Genomic DNA, 15557 nt, shown 5'->3' on the forward strand with positions numbered 1-15557 from the left:
ATGAAAGACATGTCGTACATCAGCACCAGATCTATCCAAGCAAGCATGGTTCAGTTCAACAAGTCTTATCTGGCAGTGGTGCCCAATTCCCATTCCTCCAAGAAATGTCCAAGGAACTGTCCTCCAAGGAAAGGGAGTAACCTCCAGTGAGCATTGCATTCTGTCTACCTTAGATACTTATTTGAATGCAGGATAAACACTCTTTTCCTGAGGTGACTCTATCTACAGAGTTCATTTTTTAGACACTGAAGTCAATGCCACACTAACAGCCCTCACAATTACTTCATTTACAGTAAACAACCCACACTCCCAATAGTAGCACAAACAGTAGCAAGAAATTCTACACAGAAATATGAGCCCTTTAGTTTCAAGTTTCAGAATAGATGTGGAACATGCATGGGCAAGAAAAAAATACTGTTTGAATAAATAAAGAATTTTTTTCTAATGTTTAGACTAATGTTAAAAGTCTTAACATAGACTAGCAATGAAATAGCTCTAATTAGCTTTTTTTCCTCTGTGGTAAGGTGTTAATGTCTATGTTGCAAAAAGCTCTCTAAACAAAATGCAAAGTAAGGGCTATTACCTTATGTAGCCATGACATCGTCACTAACATTTAATAAAAATATTATTATAGAGAGATCATTACACATGCCTTATCATATCAAAAATAACCCAAAGTCTAGAAATAATGAAGATACACTGTGTATATTTAGTGTATATATTATACAGACTGTGTATATAGCACACAGTTTCAACTTTTTCAACAAGGAAAGGTCACCTAGCCAGAGCACAGGTTATGAAAGACCTCCATAAATTAAATTAGACAGCCAGCTCACAAAGTTATAAGTTGTTTAGGGAATATGTCAGGAATCCTCTCTCTATAGGGAAGCTTCTCTCTCCCTGTAGAGTGGAATTTGACACCTAATAAGAAAGGCATTTTCTATTCTCTTAATATTTATGGATATTTTGAAGTGTTTTAAGGCCTTCACAGTTTCTGCATGTCTTGAACTGCTTTTAACTGCAGTGAACTGCCTGCATACACATTATTCCACCTCCAAAGCCCCTGCATTTCCATTCAGAAAGTCATAATGCTGTTATTAAAAGAGATTTCCACACAGAGTTATTGAATCATATTGGTAAGCTTGGTTTATGCCTAGGTGCTGTGATATGAATGCACATTGTCTTCAACTTGTCTAGCAGTCTGTGGACTGACAGCTCCTAACAAGCTGCACAGATCAACTTGGTAAGGACTTTGTTAAGTATCAGTGTGCCTGGTGATGTACAAAATAAATATGAAAAAAGTATTTCACTGAAATATTTATAGGCTAAAGGTTTCACCCATTAATAGTTCATAGATATTGTCTTCAAGCATGAGTCCATTGAGGTGAGTGGAACCACTCCTGCAAAAAACAAGTTACATATATTTCTGCCATCAAATCTTAAGAGATTTTAAAAGAGATTCCATTTCAGAATAAGGCTCTAATTGAACTTCAGCAATGAAAACAAATCAAAGCATAACAACTTCCACCCTGACAGAAATTTCATTTAGCAAAAAGTTTACTGGAGAGATTTAAAAAATATATTTAAAAATCCTTTTTGTCACAAAACGTTTGAAAATTTTATTTAGAATTTATATGATGAAGAAAACTGTTTAAGACTTAACATAAGGGGTATATATTTTTCATGTAAGACATGTTGTCATGATTTAACTTGTTTTAGATGCAATTTGCAACCAGGTAGTGCACTTACTTGCATTTGTGTTTCTCAGCTCAGTTTTGTTTCTATGCAATATGTTAATATTTTCAAAGTACTGACTTTTGGCATTTATCAGTATCTGTGAATATCAAAAAAGAAGTCATATCTAAATAATGTTCAAGGGTAGTTCACAGTAACATCTAAAATCTGTAAATGGCCTGTGGATAGATGTATCATAGATATGTGCATGCTAGAAGATTTTAATTAAAACAACACATGGAAACACTGCAAGTGTGAGATTTGTAATGTCAAAACACTAAGTAACCTGCTTTCACAAATTGTCACATCTATCTTCAGTTATATTTTTTTCAAATGCATTGACATTTTACAATAGAAATTGTACTGATAAATTAGAAATTAAAATGAAATTAAATCATAAAAATACCACATGATTTTTACCCTAATAAACCTTCTCTACTTCTGCACAGGAGCTGAAATTAATTTTTTTCCCCACTAACAAGGACTATGATAATACTTAGTACACTACAGCTAAATATGCTTGTCTATTTTTTATTTTCCAATTAGTTATAAGCTAATCAGACCAATACATTTTCATACATGTTTTATATTAAAATGTTACTAGTTAGACAGAAATGCAATCCACAGGTACACATACCTATACGCTATGACTGCTGAATGTTTCTTTTTAGCATACATGTACAACCCTCTAATAAGATAAGCAGGGAATGTATTTAAATAGTGCACATTTTAAACCACTCAATTTCAATATATTGTTTACAGACTACATGCATGTAATCAGATTGATTTCTAAGCAGACATCCATTTGATCACTTAAAGTGCAAATTGTGGTCTGGCTATTGAGTGTGCAGAGGAAGATAATGGCAAGGGCAAAGAAAATACAAGCCTTTTTACATCAACAGGTGGCAACGCTAAATAGTAAAGAAAAGAAAGAGGGGAGTGGGCTCAGAGAAATATACCTTCCCTGTATTGTACATATACCTAAGAAAGAAAAAGGATTTGGCAGAAATCTGGCCCTTTTTCCTGCAGCGATGACCACGTTGCATGTACATGGTTTGTACATGAGAGTATGGGAAGAGAGCAGCAGGACCTCATGGAGGTTTCTCAGGCAGTTTGAGAAGTCCTCCTTGGGACTGTTCAACATGCTTGGGGGCAACAAACTACCCAGAGGGAGGAAACAGTTTGCAAGTAGCCCACCCAAGGGCTCAGAGTACTAACCTTCAATTCGTGCATTTATGGTCAAGTTATAAAACCAGACAAGCAGAGACAGGAATACAGATTGATACACAGCTGAAAAACCCACAGTTGCACTGCAATTGAAAAAGTCTACAAGTGAATGTGCATGATCCTCAGGAGTCTCATAAAAAAACATTAGATTTATAAAAACAAAAAAAAATTCAACACCAAAATCTGATATCTGATATATATATACACATACATATATATATATATACACACACATATATATGTGTATCCATAGGAAAACATGAAGATTGATTGCTGTCTCCTAGGAAGTGCAGGGCTTAGTTGTCAAGTGATTAGATGCTTTATTTGGACATAAAAATAACTACAAGGATGTTTATTCAGAGTAAGCTAATAAACAGAAGTTAACAGGCAGGTATGTATTTATCACGGTTCTCAATACAGCAATACCTATCTCTGCACCAGGTATTAACAGCTGGCAAAATGTTTTCTTCAAACTAAAAGGTACATTGTGCCAAAAGTACATAGTGCCTAAGAAAATAATCAGCTAGTGAAAAAATCATAATGCTTTCAAGTGAGAGTCAGTTATTTCCCCAGTGAGTAGATTCAGATTTATCAAAACTATCTGAGAAGACTAGACATAAAATTGATTGAATTCCATGATTCAACAGTAATCTTGAATTCTGATTTGAAGAAGCATACTCAGCCTAAGAACCTATCTTAGCTAGCAGAATTAAGTGACTGTTCTTTGCAGTATAAAATAGGAATGGACTCATAAAGCTAATTAGTTGGTTCTGAAATGTTCACACTATCTTCACACTGGTTTCATGGACTAAACACACACTTGCAGCCAGAGCATGTACCTCTCATCCCCAAACACCCCACACCTTTAAAAGGAATCCACTTTGCATGCTCAGTGATGTGAGAGGTGATCTAGTTTTGGATGTTGAGAAGCCAATCTCTGCTTTAAAATTGCCTTTTGGATGAATCTACTTCCATCCACAGTGCATATAAAGTGATTAGAAACTAAGTAATGAGAACAGTTTTCCTAAAGCAAGGTGCTTAATGTCTGCATTACGAACACTTCAACAGATAACATGGGAAGTTCTGGTCAGTCTTTAATATTTTTTGTAATTTTATTTTATCCTGTCCAGGAAAATGGAAATTGAGTGTAGCAATTACAGTCAGTAGACTGTTGCATATGTATCAAAGATGTACACAATTCAATAATTAAAGAAGTGATAGTGTCTGTTTTACTACTATGAAAAGGCTAAATGTCCTGTCTCCCTGCGCTCAGGAGCAAAACAAAAGTAAAAAATTTGGTGAGTCCTTTACAGCAGCCTCCAACTCTTGAACATCAGAGCATAACACAGAATTGTAGTTTATGCAGAAGCTTAGTGCCTGGTGAGACTTTGGCTGACAGGGTGCATTGGTAAGTCACATTCAGATACTGAGAAGATAAGTCAAATCGCTAGAGCTCACAGAAATTGAATGCTAGTACCTATTGCAGCCTCTAAGCTATAAAAAACTACTTTATTCCTAAACTTTTGTTATCCAGATAGTTTAGCTGAATTAAAACTACAATGCATAATAATGAACTATGTTATAACTAGTGACTTAAAGATTACTGCTGATGAAATGTAAAAACAGAATAATCAAAACTAGTAAAAGGATCCCAACAGCAAAAGCCAAACTAAGTCCTGATCTTTATAAAGTCTGAATAAGGAGGAGAATCAAGAAGAAACTCTGAAGCAAAATATAATCCTTTTTGCAGGATAAATAGAAAAAACCAAACAAACACACAAAATCCAGACCATTTTCAAAGTCTAGTCTATTCATTCCTTTGGTGTGAAGAGAGTGATGGCTTATAATCACTCAGACTTGAGACATGCAGTCAAGTGTTACAATACATGGTATTCAGATTCTCAAAGAACAGCAATTATTATTTATTACTGCTTTTGTCAAGAGTTATGTTTAATAATGAAATTTATTAAGTGCATCTAATCACCAGGAAAGTATATCAGCTCTGAAAAAAATGATCACGCCTATGCAAGCCAACTGCAGCACATGTATTCAAGACTTCATACAGCAATACAACATAGTAACATAAAATGTATAGATAGCTTGCTCTTTTTACTCTGAAGAAACTTTCCCTCACCTCTGGCCAAAGCTTGTCAGAAACAGGGCACAATTATACCCAAGTTTTATGCACACTGACATTAAGAAACATCATAAATGCTCGGAAGAACTTTCCAACTCCAAAATCTCCAACTACTAGCAGACTGAATGACCCAGTAGCAAACAGTGCCACATGGTGTGATTAGTCTGCTTAACAAACAGGTAATATTTGAGGCAGGTTTGCAAGTGTAGAGACTGCAATTGGCAGTCTTTGTTTGTGCCCTTGTGGTAGTGCTCCCCATCAGAAAAGCTAAATGCACAAGAGAGGAAATATCTAAGAACTGTCTATCCTTTTTCTTGACAAGGTCAATTATATAACTGAGTTGACATTATGGAGCCAGATAGCCTATATCAATCTGTAAGCTTACCTTGGCATACAAACTTCAATTCCTTGGCATCTGTAACAGTGGTTCTTTTATCTGACCTCTTCTTTTCTGTCCGACGGTGGCTACGTCTTTTCTTTGTCTCTCCCCAAAGATTCGATCCACCATGCATGCTTGGGATGTTTAGAATGGCAATTCCTTCCAGAGAGATATTGATTAAGTCCAGCTGAATTCCATCACACTAATTAGAAAGGAAGGGGGGAAAAGGAAAAGAGAATAAGAGAAAGCAAGTAAGAGATAAAGAAAAAATATGAATGTTCTTTTTCTCATATATTTTTCTTCAGCAGTTTACCATTCTTAACACTGCTAATAGTTTATTCAATGTTTACACCTAAGAGATACACTTGTATCTGAAAAGGAGGTATGAGATAAGAACAGATCACTATTCAGAAGGTAAAATATGATTACTATTCAGCTTTTGATTGCCTAAGTGTTGGCCCATTTGGTACTGTCTTGTTATCTGATACCTGTTCACTGACCCAAGTGAAATGTATTTCTAGCTTCACTACAGTTATTAGCAGAAAAACATTTATACTACCGAATTTCTTTATGAATTACTGGAGTTTTTGTTGTCTTTTCCAGCTAAATTTTCTGCCTTATGATTTTGCAATGACACTCATCACTCTTGCAACTGAGTCCCCTCCACAACAAATGGAATACAAAGTCCCTGCAGGCAGAGAACACACAGACTTATGGAAAAGGGTCTAAGCAAGCCCCAAGAGCACAGAATATCACACAGGCATTTGTTTCAGTCCAAAGGCACAATGAGCATATCAGCATAGGCCTATGAGTGACTCATACCTCCTAGCAAGAAGAAAAATTAGTATAAGTGGGTACAACAATTCCTGATGTGGCTGGAGAAATTCTTACTCCAGAACCTTCACCAACCAGTTCTCTGAAATATGCATCATTACTAAGGGAAAACATAGGATGTGGAGCTAAAGAAGAGGCATCAGTGATCTAAAACCTTTCCAAGACTTACTGGACACAGAAGTAATCCTAGTTTGTAGGACAATGCCTTCAGTGATGGAATTATTCCCATCTTATGTCACTACTGTGTATTTCTCATGCTTCCTATAGCAAACCTGGGCATTAAGACATTTTATACAAGTACATTTCTTTGCTAAATCTGGCTTCCAATTGTATCTTATAAAAGCATCATATTTTTCACTTCTGGAGAATGGCTCAGGGATCTTTACATATCAGCCTGCCCAGTGACAAACTGCACCATTTTCTCAGGTGGTTGAACCCCAATATTTGCAAATACAGTTCACCTAAAATACACTGGATGAGATCAATTTCGTAGCATGCACCTAGCCTTCACTGACTACAATTTACTCAAGCTAAGTCCTCCTCTCTACCAACATTAGGAAGTTCTTAACTCATATAAAATGCAGCAAAATACTGAAGAACCTCCACATCAGCAAATAAACCGCACCTTCATATTACTACAGTGGAACCTGCAGGTGGAAAGCAAAGCATCCAGTTCTACTCATTAGTTCACTGAACCAGCCAGAGTTGCCCAGGATTCATGTACTTGCACCTTGGCTAGAGATGGGTTAGCTTCATTCCTCACAACATAGACAGACTATACCGATATCCTGACAAATCACACGGACTACAGCGCAGAACAGCATATTTTTAAAACATTTGATCCTACTTCTGCAGTGTTCTGCAAGCTTGTAGAGGATCCAGTCATCCATTTCAAATTGATTAAGGGTATTATTTTGCAATTCCAATACACAATAATCAGGGAGAAAACTGGAAAAATAATTAAGCATGCCTCAGTAATAGTCCATTGACATCTTGCAGCTTGCTGCTCTGTGGGTCACTGGCTCTTCTTCCTCTCTGCCTAAACCTTTACTGCAGCTTTGAAGAAGAAAAGCCAAGTTCAACTCAAGAATAACTGAATAATTGTTTATTCTGAAACTTTCTGAGATCACAAAACAGAACTGTATTATAATGTACATACATCTTAATTCTTCCAAGAAGAGCACAAATCTGGACACAGAACAATTTCAACACTAAGATTTCCATTTCATATTCACTCTTCAAGAAACAAATTTTAAACCTGTGGATTATACTCATACAAGGAAACTTTTAAAGTCAAAAGGCATATCTGAAAGTGAATTGGCAGTTGTGGCAACTACTGTAATTGAAAGTGTAACTTTGTAATAATATTTTTCTTACAAGAATAAAGGTCTAGGTTTTCGATGTAATTTTTGGAAGTAAATGTGTGGCTTTCTCTGGTATTTTATATGTATTAAATACTAAGATGATTTATTTCGCTAAAAATTCTGCTCATGTGTATGCTCACTTACTGCTATACATTCTAGATAAACAGATATTAATTTCATAATTAAAAGTAATCTTGTGTAAATACCCTGCAGGCCTCAATGAATCAAACACATACTGTGTGTCAGGCCTCCCACTGTCTTCAAGTGGAATGTACTGGCTGGATAATTAGATAGTACATATTTTTTAACCTTATTTGCATGCATATTATATCTTTTGCACACTGACAAGCAGCAGTAACAACAAAAGTCAGATTACCACAGGGAATTCCCACAAAGAAGTCTTCATTTCTTATAATTTGCAGCCTAAATTAAAATAATTTGATCTTTGACAAGGATGAAATGTCAAGCAGAAGGGGGTCCTCTACAAGCCACGGCCTGTGGCTTCTGAAATCTGCCTAATTTATGTCAGTCACTTCTTAATACATATTTAAGTATTACACGAGAAAGATGATAAATATGCAATCTGACACCTTTGGTATTTCCCTGCTGTTAATTTATAAAGGTCTGGCGTCCCCCAAACTGACTGGAATTATTTAAATAAAAGAAGAATTGTGAAATAGGATGGTGCGGGGTCTAGCTTCCATTTTCACTCAATATTGAGCACAGCAGGTAGTACACTAAGACAATTATGTGACAAGGCCTCAGAGTCCCCCAGTGATGAGCAACTTTCTGAATAAGGAAAGGAGCATTTCTTTTGTTCGTACACAGACGAAAAGTTTGCCCTACAGGTAGCTCTGCATAGTTCTAACACATTCATATACTGCAAAAACAAAACACGCGTCTTCTGCTCCTTTTCTATTTCAAATAATGTAATGATGCTGTTCAAACAAAAATCATGCTTTTAAAATGTGGAGTATGCCTACCCAGACTAAAAAGAAACACTAGCTCTTCTAAATCTTTTTTGCCTTCTTTCCTGGCCTCATTCACTTCTTGGATATTATTGTTTATATCTTATTTATCATATCAATTATTTTCAGATCATCTCTCTGTTGAGGAAATACATGTCTATACCTGAAAAGAGCTGATATTAAGGCTTTGCTATGAAACCAAGGGCAATATCAGGTAAGTGTACAGGAATGTTTTAAGCTCCTTTCCCTTACCCATTAACATCTGATGGCAGAGAAGGCTTACATTGCTCCCACTATGCTTTTACAGCATTGAGGTATGGTCCATGCCACCCCTACTTACACCACATCTATACCTACTCTCATTAAATATCTTTCACAAACCTTTCTTTTTTGTTGAAGTTGAAATAAATTGCAAGCTCTCTAAATTGCAAAATATTCAGCCTTGTTTACTGACACGTAATATTGAAAGTAAATATTGAATATTGAAAATAAATATTTATTTTTGTCCTAGATTTTGTTTGTTTGTTGCAGTTTGGTTTCTTTCTCTTTAGAACCTCTCCTCAACTGCTTGCATCCCATTTTGAAAAAAAACCAAAACAAAACATCTTATTCTGGATAACATAAGAATTGTGCCCAACTTTGTTCTGCATCTCACACTCACACAGAAGAAAATATACAGAATATGAGTTAAGAACTTATGTCAGAAAAATCAAGCTTAATAGGTCAGAAATCAAATATAAAGCCAAAAAAATATTTTCCCAGAGAACATTTGATCATGGTTTCACAGCTGAGAGACACAGATTCTTAATCTTCTCAGGCTTTGTTCATTCAAAATTTGGCTGTAGAGCCAACACATTCTTTGTGCATTTTACTTGGAGTGAAATGTGGTCTCATGCATCAACCTCCCATTTACAGTCATATCCCCAAGGGGCATCAGGTTAAAAATCAGACTAAAATGCTGATAAATGTTCAAACAAGAAACATTAGACACAAGTATACTGGCAAGCATTGTAACTTACTCATTGTAAACAAATATGAAAATAACCACCTCCTAACAGTTCTTGTAACTGGAAACTGTGCTTTTTGCTCCTAATTGTATGACTAATGGTAATGACCAGGATAGATTAAGTGAGTATTAACAAACGTGCCTCATTAGTTATTGACACGAATAGGTAATAATTACACAACTGATAGCAGCAGCACCACAAACTAGTATACCTACTCGTTTGCTTTGTGATATTAACATTTAATAACCTTTTCAATGGTTAAAATTATATGGTTAAAGTTCACATCTTAGTATGTATCAGGATGTATGACTTTCTCTAGATACCAGTATTTTGTTGGGAAAGCCTGCTCTTCAATTTGTGTTTAATCAAAAGGTACATTTAACTTGCAGTTTATTCAAATCTAATGAAACCAGGTAAGCATTTCTTCCACTAACTAATAAAATATTTTTCATGCTACATTTCCTTAAACTCATGTGTGTGAAGCACTCTCTTGGGAAGCAAGGGTGCTTTTTTGGTTAAGTTTTTTTTTCTAAGGCTTTTGGTGGAGTTTTGTTTTATTTTTATTATATTTTAATCTAATATGTGAGGATCAGGTTGTCACTTCAAAGAGAAACACAACAGCATAAGGTGCAAGTGTGGCACTGCAGAGTTTCAGCCTCCGTACTCTTTGCTGCTGTTCTGCTACCAGGTACATGGGTCCCTTCAGATCATTTCAGACTTCACCCTTTAGGAGGCTTTGACTGGATTCTCACAGCTCCCACCAGACCTCTCTGAGTGCCTCATGCTACTGTACAAATACTCCACTGACACGTGCAGTTTCTCATTACTACTCGAAAGGAAAAGCAACATATTCCTCTTGAGAAATGGTTTCATTATTTAAACTAAATTCTCAGGTTTTTATTTTCACTCATTTCTCATTTTTAATGTACTTATTCATAAACTTCAGATGCCCAAACAGTTTATGTAATTAAGCCACTTATTCTAGGAGCCATCAAAGCGGCAGTGGCATATTATTTTAAATTCGTATTTTGTCTGTACGTATCCTGTGTCTTTCTAGTTAATGTTCAATGTATAATGGAAAGATGACCCCTTGTGCAGAGAGAAAAGCTATTTAATGAAGGGGAATAATTCAAAAAATATATATATTCTTTAACCTTTATTCAGGAAAGTAAGTACAATTTTAGGGAATTGAGTTTTAAAGGTTATAAAACCTTGGGACCCAGAAATAATAAGATTATTTTTTTTTTTATTTTAATCCTGCAGCAGCTCTCACTCCCTCCAACAGTCTTTCATTTTTCCATCTGACCTAGCCACACTCCCTATTGATTTCTAATGTTATACTTCACCTCTTGACCTTGTCTACTGTATTAAGACTTCACTAATCATCAAACTGAACTTTGTTCCAGTGTGCAGGGCTACACTACAAATAGACATGATAAAAATAATATTTTGGAATATAGGGTCGAAAGGATGTGCACTGCTTTGCCTTGTTGGATTCAGGCACTCTGCACCCTTGCTCTCTGCATTTCAGCCAAACTAGTGACATTTCAAGGATAAAGGCAACAATTAGTTTCTTACTTCTATTTCTACAGATTCATGCAGCTTCTTACAGGTGGCTGAGAAAGTTTCCGAAGTGCCAAATTCAAAATACCAAAATTTGTTCTTCATTCTGAAACAAGAAAAAAAAAAAGAAAAGAAAAAAAGAAAGATCTTATTCACTATCAATATGTGACAAAAGTGATCATCCTGTCTTCCACTATAAGTAATGGCAAAGGCTTGGGAACATGTGACATCCCATTTGAAATAGATGAGCTCATAATTTTCAAAGCTTAAATGTTGGTGTCAAGTTGTATGATATCCCCTAAAGGGATAACAGGAATGTGTTGAACTGACAGGTTCAAATGTACCTTTGACTTTTCTTTTTCAGTGACTATCAGAATATTTTTGTCACTTAACCAGTGACATGCCTCAAAAAAATGTATCGATTTTATTTCATGTCTCACACCTACTATATGATTTCTGATTCACAGTTAACATCTTTATCCTGCAGAGTAGTAGAATGTGCAAGCAGGGCAATCCCATTCTGAAGAAGAGCCAAGACAAAAATGTAGCTTGCCTTAAGCTAGTTAAAAGTAAAGGCAAATGCCTATTGTAGATGATGACAGATGAGATACTAGAAGAAAATAAAAATTCCAGATCTAACAATCTTTAGATGTTTTGCAGTAGGAGAGCTGTATTACCAGGTAATTCACTCATAGACACATTTTAAATGGGCAATGAGACCTGCATATTGAAGTTCATTAACAGGTTCCACAGGAAAATAAAACTGGATTAAATGCCAGTAAATTGCTTAGTTTATTATGACAGCAGGCAGAATTTACACTTTTTTCTTTTTAAATACATAAAGACTGCACTTCTGTTTTACCAGATTTATTGCATACTGTTAAAGACAATCAGGACGCCAATAGCACCATTTCAAATAAGTATGCGTACTTTTTGTGAACTCCCATGAGTAATTATTATTCTGTAACCAAAAAAAAAAAACCAAAGCTAAACAACCACAACAAAAGACACTGAATTAGAATTCATTATTCCCACTTAGGAATCAGATATGAACAGTTTCTCCACTTGTATAAACAGTTTTCTGACACAGGCACAGCACATTGTGCTTCTAACTTGAAAACAACAGAGTCTGCATGAGCTAGAAGTGGAGAAACTGATGACTGTAAAAGATGTCAAAAGTACAAATCCTACTTTTAATTACTTGAAGTTACATATAAAATACTACTTAATTACTGTTAAAATCTACTTAATGAGTCTTAAAATCACAAAGTAAGAAGAGGTATCGTGGTACTGGTCACTTCCAGAAACCTGTTTGCATAAGAGCCAGCAATTCCTGGTGCAGCATCAGAGGGATGTAAAGATGTCCAACCTGGCAGCTTACACAGAGCTGGGATGAGAAGAGTAATAAGAAAATGACACACTTCCGATAAAAAAATTTACAGGAATTTCCAAAGGTTTTTACACAGAAAATCTGAAAATATCTGGAAACTATTTTTGAGAACCTGCTCTCAGATAAACGGCATATTCTCAAAAGAACTCTTAACAAACAGGAGAGTTCAGGCCCAATTCAGGTCCAGATTTCTCAAGTCTATGAATGGAAGTGATCTGACATATAATCTTTCTATATCTGCAGTTTAGCTAGGATACTGTGATAATGAACTGGGATCAGTGCTCTATTTATACCAATACACATGAAGAAATTTAGAAACCTTTTGTTTCTAAAGAAATGTGAACCAAGTCTTGAATTTCTAGTGGGTGCCTTTGGAAAATCTGGATGAAGCTATTTCCCTACTACTTTCTACCCAGGGATGATCAATAATAAAACAAAAAGAAAACCAAAACAAACAAAAAATACCCAAACCCCCAAAACAAAAAAAAAAAGAAATGCCACACCAAACTAAACCCCCAAAACAAACAAACCACAAAAACCCCCAACAAAACCCCCAACAAACAAAAAATCTCAACAAAACAAAGAGACCAAAAAAACCCTGATGTAAGTATTCATAAAAAAGACTTTTTGTCTTCTCTTTTGATAATCTTTCATTTCACTATTCAGTTAATTTTACCCCAAATGAATAATCTTTTCCTTTATTTAAAAGACTGCTCTAAATTGACTCACTCTATATAACGCACTCTTTATATATAACAAACTTACACAAAGTTAAAATAGACACCTATTTTTGAGTCATTTAGAGTGTCTCAAATTCAAGTATTTTGAGCTCAGTCACACAAAACGCAGCATTGTCAATGAACTCAAAGATTACTAGAAAATTTAGATCTGTAAATCTAAATCTTGAAGAGTCTTATAACAGAAGATTAAGTAAATATTACAGGTGAGGTTTTGATTTCTTGCAATTTAAATATAACCTATAAGATGTGATCAGGCCAAAAACTGTATTGTTAGCCTGCTCTCCATTGTCTAGTAGACTGTCTCTTTTTTTAAGCATAGAAAGACAACTTACTTGACACCTTTCCAAATACAAAGACAGATGTAGATACAAATAATTTTATGCTGAATTTTCAAATGATTTGCAAATTTCCTTAACAAGCTATGAAATAGATTAAAATTCGTGGCTTTATTCAAATGCACTATATCTTTTATTGAACAGAGTATTGTATCAAGACTGATGTCTTTCATGGAGATACAAAATGGAGTTCGATAAAAGAACTTCAGAGAAATTATACTGGAATTTTCATAAGCAAGACAAGTTTTATTATTCTAGTAAATATAACAATTTTTCTAATAATTAAAAAAACTCCAACCTCTAGTTCATATCCTCATCTGCTTATCAACACATCAGCAAACAGAAGATTAATGAACTACTCTCATGGCCATTCTAATTTCTTCCACACTGTAAGTAAATTTTAGATTGCAAAACAAATACATATTTAAAGACAATTTTGCCACAATAAAACAGCAAGAAACTGAATCACAGCCTGCTGTCATATATATTTTCTCTTTCTCCCAGAGACTTTTCCCAGCTTTAATAGGAGATGACCAAAACCAAGTTTGAAGTCTGCTCCTCCTTCAGAACAACAGTTTTGTTGGAATAGGGAAGGGAACGGGTTATTCTACAGGAAAGGTTTGTTCTTTTTTTTTTTTTTAAATATGATTTGAAATGCATAGCTGAACTCTTAAAAACTTTACACAATATGAAGAAAACATCAATCATGATTAAAGGCTGACCTATCTTGCTATTGTATTGCAGTATGTCAAAATATATAGCCTATGGGTGTAAGAATGACAAAACTGTACTTCAAGAACCAAAACACCCACATTTTCAAGTATAAGTCAATTTTTCTGAAAAGTGGAATGGTTTCTTTTACAGGGATGAAATAAATTAGCACAACAGTTGTGAGAGATTGAAATGTTAATGGTTAATGACTCATACAATTGGCCATTTGCAAAAGCAGCAGGTGCTTTGCTGAGGCCAGGTTTGCATCCCCCAGCTGAAGGGGAGGAGGAGAGGTTTTGAGTGTATGGTGGTGAAACCTAAGAACAGCGCAGTGCAGAGGGGGTGAGCACTAAGGAGGACCACAACAAACCAGTCTTCTTAGCAACAAGCTGGGGTTTGAGCCAAGCATGAGAAGAGGCTGGTAAGATCTTGCTACATGGTAAAATGCTTTTTATCATGCCAATGTCTTCAGTTACATAACTTGTTTGGGCATAAAACTCTGGTCCTGAGGATGTACCAGGACATTCAGACACAGGCTGAATGTGCTCATCCCTTCTGATCAGGAATAACTGGCTAAACCGAATGGATGTGAGAAGCAGCTGTAATGTCTTAGAGGATGTCATAAACTATCAAAGTTCCCCCTTTCCACCAGAGGACTGACTGTAATCCACAGTGTTTCAACAGACAGTGTTAAACTCCCACCTCAGGGGAGGTACCTGTGTGTTCCTACCTGAACCTGAACACAGATCAACCCACTAAACTATATGTTTCAGGGGCTTCCTCACCCCTGACAGATCAAGACTGTGACCATCACCTCAATCAAGCAACAATCAAATCTCATCACTTGATCCACATGTGGTGATATCTGTGTATGCATAAACACTGGTCAATTTGTGGCATTTCACTCTAATCTGCCCCAAGGGATCTGTTAACAAGAACCTCAGCTCCTCTCACCTTCAGGGGCAGTATCAAAGGGCTAACACTGCCACTTCTTACAACATTTCTATACTGTGGATAAACATCAGACTTAGAAACTTGTATATGTTTCTTGGAAAAGTTCAGACTAATATTTGGTAATCAAGGCAAAATAATCAAAATAGTCTGTGATATGGGTTTGCTCCATTATCAGTTAATCAGAAACCCCCCTACTGCTAAAACTATTTCATAT

The 15557-nt window shown here is 35.6% G+C and overlaps 1 protein-coding gene across 8 annotated transcripts in view; it reads right to left on the reverse strand.

The window, feature by feature from the left end:
* Positions 1–15557, reverse strand: part of DGKB (diacylglycerol kinase beta) — a 412441-nt gene that overhangs the window by 71223 nt on the left and 325661 nt on the right. For all 8 annotated transcript variants that reach the window (XM_033067483.1, XM_033067474.2, XM_033067464.1 and 5 more), the window contains 2 exons: positions 11229–11319; positions 5484–5679 (listed from right to left, as the gene is read on the reverse strand). In XM_033067483.1, coding sequence (XP_032923374.1) covers positions 5484–5679; positions 11229–11319 — 287 coding nt within the window. The remainder of the gene's footprint in view (positions 1–5483; positions 5680–11228; positions 11320–15557) is intronic.

This window comes from Catharus ustulatus, chromosome 1 (genome assembly GCF_009819885.2).
Source record: "Catharus ustulatus isolate bCatUst1 chromosome 1, bCatUst1.pri.v2, whole genome shotgun sequence".
Classification (NCBI taxonomy): Eukaryota; Metazoa; Chordata; class Aves; order Passeriformes; family Turdidae; genus Catharus; species Catharus ustulatus.